General features: G+C 40.0%; 1 protein-coding gene across 1 annotated transcript; it reads left to right on the top strand.

Annotated features, from left to right (window-relative positions):
* The first annotated feature begins 12,788 nt into the window (after positions 1–12,788).
* On the top strand, positions 12,789–13,229 carry LOC130737748 (uncharacterized). The gene is made up of 2 exons (XM_057589599.1): positions 12,789–12,956; positions 13,026–13,229. The coding sequence occupies exons 1-2, from the start codon at positions 12,789–12,791 to the stop codon at positions 13,227–13,229; spliced, it is 372 nt and encodes a 123-aa protein (XP_057445582.1).
* The last annotated feature ends 802 nt before the right edge of the window (positions 13,230–14,031 follow it).

Genomic DNA, 14,031 nt, shown 5'->3' with positions numbered 1-14,031 from the left:
TCCCCTTCCAACAACTCTGAATCCAATCGTAAATTTATGGAGGTCAGAAAAGAAAAGGTGTCTACCCTAGAAGAGTATTACCTCACTTGTCCAAGCCCTAGGAGATATCCTGGCCCTAGACGTGAACGTCTAGTTGACCCAGATGAACCTATCTTGGCCAATCCTTTACATGAGGCAGACCCTTTAGCTCAACAAGCTCAACCTGATCCTGTCCAACAAGAGCCAGTTCAACCAGACCCAGAACAATCTGTGTCTAACCACTCTTCGGTTAGATCACCCAATCCTCTGGTTGACACTTCTGAACCTCACCTTGGCACCTCTGAACCAAATGCTCACATGTTCAACATTGGTTCTCCTCAAGGTGTCTCTGAGGTAAACAGCAGCAACCACCCAACCTCTCCTGAAACAAACCTATCCATTATTCCCTACACTCACCTAAGACCAACCTCTCTCTCTGAGTGCATCAGTGTTTTTAATCATGAAGCTTCACTGATGATTCGCAACGTCAAAGGTCATACTGATCTGAGTGAGGATCCTGACTCTGTTGCTGAGGAATGGAATAATCTGAGTACTTGGTTAGTTGCTCAGGTTCCTGCTATGATGAGTCATCTTATTGCTGAAAGGAATCAGAGGATCGAGGCTGCAAAGCAGAGGTTTGCTAGAAGGGTGGCTCTTCATGAACAACAACAAAGACATAAGCTCCTTGAAGCTGCTGAAGAGGCCAGAAGAAAGCAAGAGCAAGCAGATGAAGCTGCACGTCAAGCAGCAGCTCAAGCTGAACAAGAAAGATTAGAGGCAGAGAGACTTGAAGCTGAAGCTGAAGCCCTTAGACTTGCACCAGTGGTTTTTACTCCTGCTGCTTCTGCTTCCACTCCAGCTCATCAAGCTGCTCAGAATGTTCCTTCCAGCTCCACACCGTCAAGCTCGTCCAGACTCGACCTCATGGAACAACGTCTTGATACTCATGAGTCTATGCTACAGGACATGAAGCAAATGATGATGGAACTTCTGCGTCGCACTGATAAACCCTAGTCTTAGGATCTCTTTGCTTTCCCTCTTAACTTAGTTTTATTTTAACTTCCTTATATTATCTTCTTTAAGTTACTTTAGTTATTCTGCTTTGTTCGTTACTGTTTCTCTTTGCATATATATATATATATATATATATATATATATATATATATATATTTGTCACATTGTGTTTGCAAATTATTTTTTTCTTTATTCATAATCATTTTGTTTACATCATACATTTTCTTTTTCCTAAAGTCTAGAATGGAGGATCCTTCCTCATTCTTCTGCACTCTTGGCGCTGCTCTGACCTCTCCCTCTCTAGACGATCCAGTGAATACTGGATGTTGTTGAGATTGACGATCAGCTCATTCCTCTCCAGAACCTCTTCTGTTGTCTTGAGCTTTCTTTCTATCGTGCCCTTCTCTTCCAGTAGCCTCAGCTCTCGCTGGCTGAGTTCTTGAACTTCTTCCACGAAGGCAAGGAATTCCTTCAAGTCGTTCTTCAGCTCTGGACGAAGGTTCTCCTCAAGCAGTGTCCTCGTCAGCTCTGATATGGTTGTTGTACCCTCTGGATGCCTTATGTTCAGGAACAAGTCCTCCTCAAAGGCCTTCCTTCTGAGCTCTTCAAGTGCTTCCATGTATGATGCCATTTTTTAAATTGTTCGAGTTGTGAAGTCTACCCTCTTTCTCCATCGCTTTATATAGGCTTCACTTTCTCTCTGAAATTTAATGCTTCTACAGTTTCTCGAGGTTAAGTTCTTGGTAACTGACCCCTTTCTTTACTCCCTTGGCCGGTGGTAAACGTTCTTCTTTTGCATTAACTCTTCTATTTATTTCGCCTAACTCTGATTCATGCATCGTTTTATTTTTTTCTTTTTTCTTCTAACTTAGACCTTCTCTAAGGGGGAGTACCTTGTACTTCAAGCTAAGTTTTTCACACCCCAAGCTTTTTGCTTATGACAAAAAGGGGGAGTACAACCCAGTTTTTGATGTGTAAGATATGTTAGTGTGATTTATTCTTTCTTTTGGAGAATTTAAGAGTTCCACCTTTATGACCATAGATGTGTCACTGGGCAAATACAAGGAATACATTTCACTTCTTCTGAAGTGATATTAGTTTGACTCTGACCCAAGACTCTGATACCTTGTCCGTTGACTCTGAATACTTATGCACTCTGATTATTCCATTTCATCTATGTCATAAGTTTTTCACTCTGAACTCTTATATTATTTAGCTCAGAATCTAGACTTTTCTAACGTTTTCATCAAGTATTAGATTCAGGGGGAGCTAAGCTCAGAATCAAGCTGTGACTTGAATTCAGAATGAGCATGATAAACTATTCACATCAGGATAAGTCTTACTCTATATCCCTAAACTCTGAGTGAATTCAGTTTATTGTTTAAGAATTGTTCATCAAAAATCTTAGTTTTGTCATCATCAAAAAGGGGGAGATTGTAAGATCAAGTTTTGATCTAGTAGTACAACTCTATGTTTTGATGATTACAAGTTAACCTTTTGAGTATGAACAATTATGGTACTCTAACGTGTTTTTCTGAGTGTGCTATTTACAGGCTCTGACCTTGATTCAGTCTCACACAAATCAGAAGCACTGTGCATAAAGAGTGACCCAAGCAACGCTTTCGCATTCTCCATGTTCACTCTGAACAGTGGAAAAGCTTCAGAAGATCTGAAGTAAATCAAGCTCTGATAAGGACTCAGTCACTAGAAGTTCTGAAGATCCAGAAGTTCTGACAACCAAGAAACTCTGAAGGTTCAGATGTTCTGATGGTGTAGAAGACTCTGATGATCCAGAAGCTGAACAGTGGAAACTCTGATGTCCAGAACAAGAAACTCTGAAGACCATGTACTTCCCTCTGAGTTCAGAATCAGAAGATACAACGGTCAGAGGATCTGTACTTCCCTCTGACTTTGATCAATCAGCTTCACAAGTTCCTATACGAAGCGCTCCTCTGATCAGAAGTCTACGAGGTTAAGGTCAAGTCACTATCCAAAGTACAAAAGCAAAGTGTACTATCCTGACGACCTACCTAACATCCTCAGCCACAGCAGAAGCTGGAATTTCCAGAACTGCCCTCCAACGGTAGCATTTCCATGCAACGTTCAACCCTAATCCTTGGAGTATAAATAGTGACTGAAGATTGAAAGAAGCGGCTAGAAGAATTTACACACGCGCAAGAAATATTCAAATCCTTCTAAGCTTTCTTTCATCCTGAATTTCATTGTGTTTACTATAAGCTTTTTAGAAGCACTTTCTTTGTAAACAAGAACTTCATATACAATTGTATAGTTTTCCTTTAGGAGATCAAGGTTGATCGGATCCTGGAGAAGACTAAGAGAGTGAATCTTAGTGTGAGCTAAGTCAGTGTATTGTTAGTCACTTGTAGGTTTCAAGTGCAGTTGTAACACATACCTGATTAGTGGATTGCCTTCATTCTAAGAAGGAAGAAATCACCTTAACGGGTGGACTGGAGTAGCTTGAGTGATTTATCAAGTGAACCAGAATAAAATCCTTGTGTGCTTTTCTATCTCTCATCTTTAGCACTTAGTTCTCGAAAAGATTTGTTAAAATCTTTAAGGTGGAAGTTTTATATTGAAAACGTTATTCAAACCCCCCTTTCTACCGTTTTTCATACCTTCAAAAACCATTGATGAGGTTTTTAATTTTAAATTTGAAGTTTTGATGCATTTAGGAGGGAAATTGTGTATTTAATGCATTAATTATTTTGGGTTTTTATTTAAATTATTATTTTAAATATTTTTTTGAGAAAATCTGAGCATGGTGAAGGTGGTGGACAGCCAAGGCTTGAGGAGGAAGGAAAATGAGACTTTTGCAAGTAATTTCCTTTTCTGGCTAGGTTTTATGAAGGAGAAATTTTAGGGATTTTGATTCCTTGACTTTCAATTAATGGGGGGATTAATTTTTGAACTTTTAAAACCTCCAAGGATCTTTTCATATCTGATTTAAAACTCTTTGGATTCTAATTTGTATATTTTAAATGATTAAGGATTTAAATGTTATTTTTTTAAGGGTTTAATTATGAAATAAACCTAAATTTGAGGGCTGAATGTGGGGAGCTTGGAAAGCTCTAGAAACCCTGGAGTGGGTTGAAGAGGGGGGCAGCCATGGGCCTCTCTTGGAGAGGAAGAAAAGCAATTAATGCTTTGCTCTCACCTCTCACTATAAATAGAGAGCTCCTCCCTCTCATTTCTTCTCACCAAGCTCATTTGCTCTCTCCTCTCTCTAGTCGTGAGCTTCCTCTCCCTCTCTTGTCTTTATTTTATTTTTTCTTGTTTTAGTTTCTAAGCCTTGTGCAAGGCCATTCTCAATATGCTCTGTGGTTGCAGCTTAAGCTGATCTGCCAAAAACCAGAAGAGAATGATCTTGATCGGGTTGCTTAGGAATGTTTATGAATGTGGGGTTTTTCTTAAAGAAATTCATTATGTTCTTATAGTATTCTTATGATCTTCAAACAAGGATTTTAGAAATGAGGTTTTGATATTGTGAAAGGAAAAGTTTTGGTTTTTCGAGGTTTAAGATAAAATTTTTGAAACGACGGGGAATGGATATATCATCGCTAAACGACTACTAATTCGTACCGTTACTTTGTCCACATGACTAGGAAGTTCGAAGCGAGTCTGATCCCGTCAAATCCAAAGTCCTAGGACGTGTTCTGCTGTGGCTAAGGTAAGGGCACTTCGGCTATGATTGATTGTGATTGTTAGAAAGCATGATACTAGGACTATCGATGATATATGTGCTAGATATGTTATATGATGATAATGCAATAAATGTTAGATAATATTATTATGAACATGCCTATATGCCTAGGGTGTTAGCTACATTTATTGATATGCATGCAAGTTACTATATTATGATATTTTGTTCATATGAGATGAACGTGACAGGCTTAGGGCCTAGTGATGATGGCTGACTTGCATGACATGCATTGTGGACCAAGTGACCTGGACTGGGCTTGGTTGGCCACCGCTAGTGACCTGGACTGGGCTAGTCGATGGTGACATTCAGGGGAGGCCCTAAATAAGGACGAACGTGAAACGACTGTGCGTTGGAGAGGTCCAACCCCGATCATCAAGCTGTTGGGCAGCGGTGCGTTGGAGAGGTCCAACCCCGATCGTGGAGTCGTGTTCGTCCAGCCTTTCCAAGAGGGATTGGCTTATGGATATCCAAAGCGTCTGCATGCATGTGCAAGAGCATTGACTAACAATAACTTAGAACTATGAGATAGTTCCCTATACTTGTGAAACCTAGAACTTAAAATAGTTCCCTTATTTGCGAATGTTAGCTTAGGGAAGAACTTGTGATTGATAGGGTAGTATACCCTACTTATGATACGTGTGTGTTAGAAGTTGACCCTTGCTTGTTTGTTGTTTGTCGTTTGGGGCGCTTAACGCCTAGACAACAAGCATGCGTGTGATCAGACGAGATGCGGTCCTATACCTGCTTGATGCGGACGACGACAAGGCTCGAGACATCGACCGCGCGACTGATGGTTCAGCTATGGGATTGGCGGGAGAAGAGGATACGAGACGATGTGACGCAAGCGTTGGAGGAGGCCTTGGAGGGCACGCGGCCTATGAGTCGGGTACTTAGTGTGATAATTGAGTCTGTACTTGGGGGTGAGGTGAGTTTGTTTATAGGGTTCGAACCTAACCTAGAGACCTTCTTGTTGTGTTGGCTCGGGGCGGTCGAACACTAGTTTAATCATTATGTTGTAATTTGAAAGAATCATTGTATGCTTCCAAAGCTTTTATTAATAAAATGAATTATTCAATCTACTTCTCAAGTTACTACTTTTTATTTGTAAGCAATGTTTCGAAAAGGTTTTTATTTCGGTTAAAATTCACACACGTTTTTGGAAAAATGTTACTAAAGTGACCCTCAAGAAATCGGGGCGTTACACCAGGACATTACAAGAGTGATTGTCTTAAGTTGAAGAAAGACAAGAAGCCTAAGAAGTATGTCAAGGCTAAGAAAAGTCTTATGGTAACTCTTGATGATTCAGACTCAGAAGGAGTGGACTCTGATGGCGAAGTCGTTGAAGGACTCATGGCTATTGTCAAAGACAAAGTAGCAGAGTCAAAGGCTGAATCAGATCCAGCATCAGAGGCTGAGTCAGACTCTGAAGATGAAAGTGAGGTATTCGCATCTTTCTCATTGTCTGAACTAAAATCTGCCTTAGCTGAAATTATGAACAAACATGATTTACTTTTGACTAAGCATAAAAGGCTGAAAAAGGATTTTCTTGATGCTTCTGATATATCTGCTAAACATGTGAAAACAATTTCTGAGTTAAAAGAAAATAATTTCTCTTTAGTTAATTCCAACTCTGTCCTCAAAAATCAAATTTCTAAGTTGGAAGAAGTTATTTTATCCAGTACTTCTGATGATAAAAATGAAACCAAATATGAAAAATCTTTTCAGAGGCATAGTCATTGTTAGCATTTTGAAAAGGTACATGAACAGAGTCATCAAAATTAATCAATTTAGAATGAGAATAAGAGGCATATTTAGATTTCAAAGGAAACTCATGTTCAAAAAATTCAGCATTCTTGGTTTCTAAAATAGTATCACAATCATGTACATCACTTTTTAAAACAAGAAATCTATATGCAGCACTATGTTCAGCATAACCAATAAACATGCAATCAGAAGTTTTAGAACCGATTTTCCTTTTCTTAGGATCAGGAAACATGATCTTAGCAAGACACCCCCACACTCATATATTTCAGATTGGGTTTATAGCATTTCCACAGTTCATAGGGTGTCTTACCAGTTTTCTTATGGAGAATCCTATTCTGAAGAAAGCATGCATTCAACAAAGCTTCACCCCACAAATTATCAGGTGCAAAAGAGCTAACAAGTAAAGAATTCATCATATTTTTCAAAGTCCTATTTTCCCGTTCAGCTACACCATTTGATTCAGGATAAAAAGGAGGAGTTACTTCATGTATAATATCTTCCTTTTTGCAAAAATCATTAAAGATTGTATACTCACCTCCTCTATCAGATCTAACTCTCTTAATCTTTCCATCCAATTGATTTTCTACTTCAGCTTTATAAGAAAGAAACATGCCAAAGGCATCATCTTTATTTCTAATGAGATAAACTTTAGTGTACTTAGAAAAATCATCTATGAAGGTAATATAGTATCTCTTTCCTCCTCTAGATTCAGTATGTTTCAAATCACCTAAATCAGTATGAATACATCCAAGAAGTTCAGTTTCAAGTTCAAAAACAGAAGGGTATGACTTTTTTTAGTGAATTTAGTTTCAACACAAATTTCACATTTATCACAGGGTTTATATGAGCCATCAATTAAGCCTAAGTTATGCATTTTTTTAAGATAAGAAAAATTCACATGACCTAGTCTAGCATGCCACACATCAACGGAGTCAATCAAGTAAGCAGAAGAAGATTCATCATTTATTATTCCAGAAACATTCAGTACAAAGAGACATTGCTCATAATATCCCTTCCCTATGAATACATTATCCTTGGTCATTACAATTTTATCTGATATAAAATAAATCTTCACACCAGCCTTCATCAAGCGACAAACAGAAATCAGATTTGATCTGATCTTAGTAACATGAAGAACATTCAATAAAGCAAGGGTCTTTCCAGATGTGAGCTTGAGACGAACAGTCCCTTTTCCATGGACTCTAAAGGTCTGGGAGTCACCCATATAAACCAGTTCTTCTCCTTCCTCGACAGGAGAGTCGGAGGAAAATGCATCTCTGTCTCCACAGATGTGTTTGGTCGCACCAGAGTCCACCAACCAGATCTTCACATCAGAAATGTAACACCCCGATTTCGGTGGCGTCACTTTAGTAACCAAAATAAACTTAATGCGGAAAAACGTGAATATACTTTTTTTTTTATAATAATAACTAAGACAAGACGGAATTAAATAAAACCCAAATGCTAAAAGGTAATAAAACTAATATACAATATATAAACAGCCCCCGCTGTAAGTAACAACCTCGTCACGAGTAACCTCCAGTGACGGAAAGAAAACTGTAACGCCCGTAGGCAATATGTACAAACCAAATGAAAAGGTGAAGTGCCCGCAACACTATCCCTCAAAACTGAGAATCAGCTGACCCAATGGCCTGAAAATAAGACTTCCTAAGTCCAACCAACTCTCTGTGATTCCCGTAAGGAAATCACACAAAAAGCTATAGCGGATCTACCCTGTCCCCTAAGTAACAAATGAAGCAAGACTGTCAGAGCTAAAACTCTACTCCTACACTAATCCTAACTCGAGGAGCTCATACCAACACTCAAAACTATGTGCTAGCATGATCGTCGTCTGAATCAGAATCCAGAACGACCAAGTCTACTAACCCTATCCGTCCTCCCCTCGCAACCGCAGTGCGCTCCGATGCTGGACTCACGGGCTTAGGGCCCGAACCCTGATCATCGATGATCGCAACGGTGGGTGCACTAGACCCTGCCGAAGGCACTCCCACTGGAATCTCCTCTGAGGGATCCTCCTCGTCTGCAGACAATGGTGGTGGTGGTGGTCCTCCAAGTCCTGGTCCACAGTGAACGCCCGGTGGCAAGTTGAAGCTGATAGAGCATCGCCTCAACACTCCTGACCTCAGAAGTCCTCCACTATCCACGTGATCCTCCATGATGCGCCCCGAATACGTCGCTCGATGGCTCGCGGGGTCAACCACCCACGACCCGGGGTCGTCCTGATCGATCATCTCATACCTATTCCCCCCCGAAGGGTGGACCATGGTGAACCAATCCGCAATATTCATCTGACAAAAGGCGTTGTCCGCCAAAACACACACAGAAGACGCGAGGGTCAACTCTAAAGAACTATGTAGATAATAAACCCAATAGGTACAAGTAATAGATAGCCACTTAGGCTTATAGCTAGAGATGTCATTCCTAGGATTGCATGTTCCACAATAACATAAATGCAATAATAGCAATTAGCATGTTCCAAATAGGTTTATCAATTACCAATCACACTCAACAACTAAATTAGTATGCATGTTGCATGATATGTATGCAGGTTAACCCAGTCAACCAATATGCAATCCGGAACGGATGGACATCAACGGATCAGCCCTAGCACCAGCCACGGTGGGACCATTTCGGCCCGCGTGCCTCTTACTCCAACGACAGCGGTAGTCAGATCAGCCGTAACCCGTAGGTCTGCCATTTCGGTCTGCTACAAGAGACGTCTACAGACGCTCTTTCACGGAAATCCGGGTCTTATGACCATTTTGGAATCCGACGAGGTCCAGAGTACGTCTTGTGTTAATACCCCATTAATGTTGCATGAATGCAGGATGATTAGTCAACCAACGTCTCCGATCTCACTCGACACGTCGCCACGTGTTCTAGGTAAATTAAAGTTTCTAAAAGCTTACCCTAAGGTAAAGTCGATTCTGCGACAAAAGACACACTTCACGCCAACACATAACCCACGATGATCTCCAAATCATCCGACTCATCTCAATCCGATGGTCACAACTGCTCAGCGAGCACAGAGTATCATACTCTCGGAAACTAACGGTTTCCCGGACTTATCCCCAGGATAGCCCAACAACATCGCTGCTCCAACAGCACAACAACCAACGCTGCTCCAACAGCACAACAACAAACGCTGCTCCAACAGCACATCAACAACAGACTCAACACTTGGATCCGACGACAATTCTCGTTTTCCAAAACTATGATTTGCATCCAAAGCCTCCTTTCGAGATTTATACCATTACTTAAAGATTTAGAGGTTGTTTAATGTCTTATGAGTTTTCTTTACAAAATAATTATCCCTTTAGTCTTATCGCGAATCCTATAAGTTCTCGGGATCTTCGAATCCCCAAATGACTCCAGAGAATGTCTCGATCCATAAACCCTATACAAGGCCCGAATCTCATTCGTCCTATCAAACTTTCTCAAAACTCTCAAAATAAAATCGGCATGACCTGCCCGCTATTCTCACCATTCAGAATCTCAGATTTCCAGTGTAAAGCATATTTAAATCATCACAATCAACAACATGTCATATATCAAGAAATCTCAACATTAACACTTAGCACTTAGCATATAAAGCATGCACCACACATCCTAGATTACCCACATAGCACATAGCATGTAAGTCAATCTCAAAAACATTCAGTAGATGAATCATCTACATTGTCAGCCGAAGCCTCAGAAAACATTTTCCAATCACACACAATCCAGTGCATAAACAGTAAACAATGTCGAAACATCGACCCTAAGCATTAACTAGAGATTCAGTGAGAAGCCCTCACCTGAAAGTTCTCCAGAATGATCAACTAGTGCTTCCTCGCACTCAAAGCCTTGTTCCTCAGGGAATTCCTCAAAATCACCTTTAGAGCAAAACCACAGAAATACTATCAGAATCTATCGGAAACTAAACTATCAATACTTACTAAGGTTACACGAAGCAATACATACTCCGAGGTACGATAATCTAGCGCGAAAGGACAAGTTTTCGGAAAAGGAAATTTTCCTCCTCCCCCCTATAGGGCTCGGCCACTTTGGTTAATTGTGGGGTTCGATTTTTCTTCGATCAAACTTGGTTCCTATGCTTTCATAAGCCGTAACTAAGGGTATTCTGAACTCGGAAAAATTATCGGATCAAAAACTGTCGCAGGGGTATTTTGGTCATGATTTTTAACTTAGAAATTTCAAAACTGAAATCCCAAAAATAAAATTTTGCAGGGACGTCACCAACGACGTTTATGACAACTAATCCTACTAGCACTAAGCTAAGGCGATAGTTTTCAGCCTAAAGGTTGAAGCTTTACACCAAAAACTCCAAAAATGGGTATTTTAGGTTCAAATTGATTCCGGCGGAATTCCGGCGACGTAACGGAAAATCTAACCCGGCAGAAGTGATCTTGGGCACATATAGAAGAGGTTTAGAATCAGAAATGAAAGATTCAGGATAGTTTTGCAAAAACCCATAAACTATCCGCTCAGAAAACTCTACAGAAAAGCTATGGAAAAAGCGATCAGAGGTAAGGATTAGCGACTATACCTCGAAACCTTGAAGCAGCAACTGATTAATCAACGATCAAGCAAGGATTGAACAAAATCTTCTTCTCCTCCTCTCCTCTCAAACTCGCGGCCTCCTTGGATGAAATGGGTAAGATATTTGTTTTTTTCTCATTTCTTGGCTATATATAGAGGTTGGCAAAACGCGGTAAAATGAAAGTTTCGCGAATCTGATTTTTCCGGCGTCATTCTCCGTGAATTAATAGATATGTTTTGGCGAAAGAATTCCAAAACTATAAAGAGGTCTCCTTGTATTTTTGGCAACTAATGCAAAGTCGGTATAAAACTATTTTACCCGATAAGTTGCTTTTTGCATCGAATGTCGGAATAGAAAACTTCCTTCGGAAGAAAGATTGAAATCATCAAGAGAAATGGGTGTACGCGTGTAGAATATTCATTTGAAGCTCTGAATAGATAAATTCCCCATAGTCGGGTGATTCTAGGGTTTTGAAATACCAGGGATCCGGTTTCGGCAAACTTCCGATGATTGGAATCGGACGTTCGTAGATCCTAGAGTTTCGCCTCGAAACGATTTTGATATATGGAAAAAGAGAAGTTCTAACATTTCTCTGAAGATTTTTGGAATTAACTTCCGTCGTGCCTAAAAGTGAAAATTAGCTATATACTAGGGTTTCTGACCTAGGTTTAAGCGTGTAACGATCGTGCTATAACTTTTATCGATCATAAAACAATCCTTGAACTTTTCCCTGAACTTTCTCCTTCATAAATATATTTCATTTAATAAACTTTCGTTCAGGTTTCCCTTCACATTACATCAACCCTAATCGTGAATAAGAAGTTTATTCACTTAGCATGAACTTAAAAACTCGGGCCTTACAAGAAACCATATTCATTTGTGAGGGCATCTGCAACCCCGTGCATGTCCAGAGTTGAGGAGATCCTTTCTTGCCATCTGCGGAAATTCTTGCCTCCAAACACCTCAATTTTGGAGATGTCAAAAAACAGTTTGGAGTAGGCAAGAATTGGAACCGCGCCAAGAACATAGACAGGCACAGCACCCTTTCCAGAGTTGGAACTCTCATTCTGGTCACCGTTAGCGTTCGTCATGGTATAAAACCTTCAAGATTGTTGGATATTTGACGCCGAACAGCAACCTTGAAACAGCAACAGAACCACGAACAAAACTTGCAAGAAAATAAGTGTAAGACCCGAAATTTAATAGACCGCTTAGTTACTTAATTTCCTTAAATTACGATAACGTGTATTATTTATTAATTATTTGTGATTGAATATTATTCACGCCATGACGGCGGGAAATACCTTAAGGAATATTTTCCTTATATTTGTTTAACTGCATGTTTATATTTGGCTTAATTGCAACTTTGGTCCCCAACGTTTACCCATTCCACGATTTTAGTCCCCTACCTAATTTAATTACATGGATGGTCCCCCACATTGCAGGCCGTGTGCAACGTTAGTCCCACCGTTTATTTCTTAACGGTGGAGGCTGACGTGGATGCCACTTGGGAGAGATAAAGAGGTCTGAGGAGAGAGGGAAGCATGTGAAACTCACGTGAGACCTGCAACGGTCTTCTTCTTCCCTCTTTCTCCTTTAAAAACAGAGCACCCTCAGTTTGTCTCTGCAAGTGAACGAAACGTGAAGCTTGGGTTTGGGAACTAACGTGAAGCAAGGGTTTGGGAACAACCGTGAAGCTTGAGCGAAATGGGAGGATTCAGTGAAACTTCGTCTTCCTTTTCTGGATCTGGAAGAAGGCACAACAGGTCGAAGCCGTTGAAGCTTCTCTGCGATTGTGGAGTTGAAGCTCCCCTTGTAACATCTGGGACTCCAATTAACAATGGAAGGGTGTTCTATGGTTGCGGATTGTACAAGGTGCCATTATTAACCCCTGTTTTTCATATCTATTGACGTGTTGCGATTTAACCCATAAAGTTTCCACAGGTATATGGAACAAAACAGTGCAGGTTCTTTAAATGGATGGATGAAGTTGATGCACAGCCAGGGGAAGATAGGGAAGACAAGCTTGTTGAGATCTTGACAAGGAAGATTGTTGAATTGAGGAGGACACAAAGGCTGTTGCAAATGTGTTTGGCAATTGCTATGTTTGCTCTTTTGTTTATGCTGGTTTTGTATGTAACCAAGTAGGGAAATTTGAAGTGGTTCATAACTGAAACAGAAATACATGTAGTTATGCTGGTTGTGAAGTAGTTTTGTATGCTGGTTGTATGGTGAATGAACTATTATGTTACCATAATGGAAATGATGCTGATTATGTCACAAGAACGAATTTGTTCCTCATGTAGTTTGATTATGGAAAAGAATGAATTTGATTATGTAGAACAATTCTGCCTAAACGATCACATACTAAGAAGTAAAGATCAATCACATACTAAGATCAATTACAGGCTATTTTAACACATCACAAATCACGTAAGCCTTGGTCATTGATACATCCATCACAATTGCCAAATGGATCAGAATTCAATCACAAATACATTAACCAAAATAAAGTATGGCTCATAAGCCTTAGTCATTAATACATCCATCACAAAATGAAGTGGTTCAGAACTGAAATACAAATACATGGTCCAAAATAAAGTATGGCTCATAAGCCTTTCTAATTAATACATCCATCACAAAATGAAGTGGTTCAGAACTGAAACACAAATACATGGGCCAAAATAAAGTATGGCTCATAAGCCTTGGTCATTAATACATCACAACTGCCAAAATACTAATGAAAAACATAATGACATGTAAACTATCCTAAGAAGTACATATCACTTCTTAGTGCCCTTATAAGTCCTCTTCTTAGTAGCTTTTCCATTTCCTGCATCACCACTGCCAGTTTCAGGTTCCTTTCCCTTTGCTGCTTCACCACTTCCAGTTGCAGGTTTCTTTCTCTTTGCTGCAGTACCACTGCCACTGCCAGTTGCAACTGCCTTTC

The sequence above is a fragment of the Lotus japonicus genome, chromosome 1 (genome assembly GCF_012489685.1).
Source record: "Lotus japonicus ecotype B-129 chromosome 1, LjGifu_v1.2".
In the NCBI taxonomy this organism is placed as follows: Eukaryota; Viridiplantae; Streptophyta; class Magnoliopsida; order Fabales; family Fabaceae; genus Lotus; species Lotus japonicus.
Note: the sequence above shows the minus strand (reverse complement) of the source record. Positions and strands in the feature narration are given on the sequence as shown.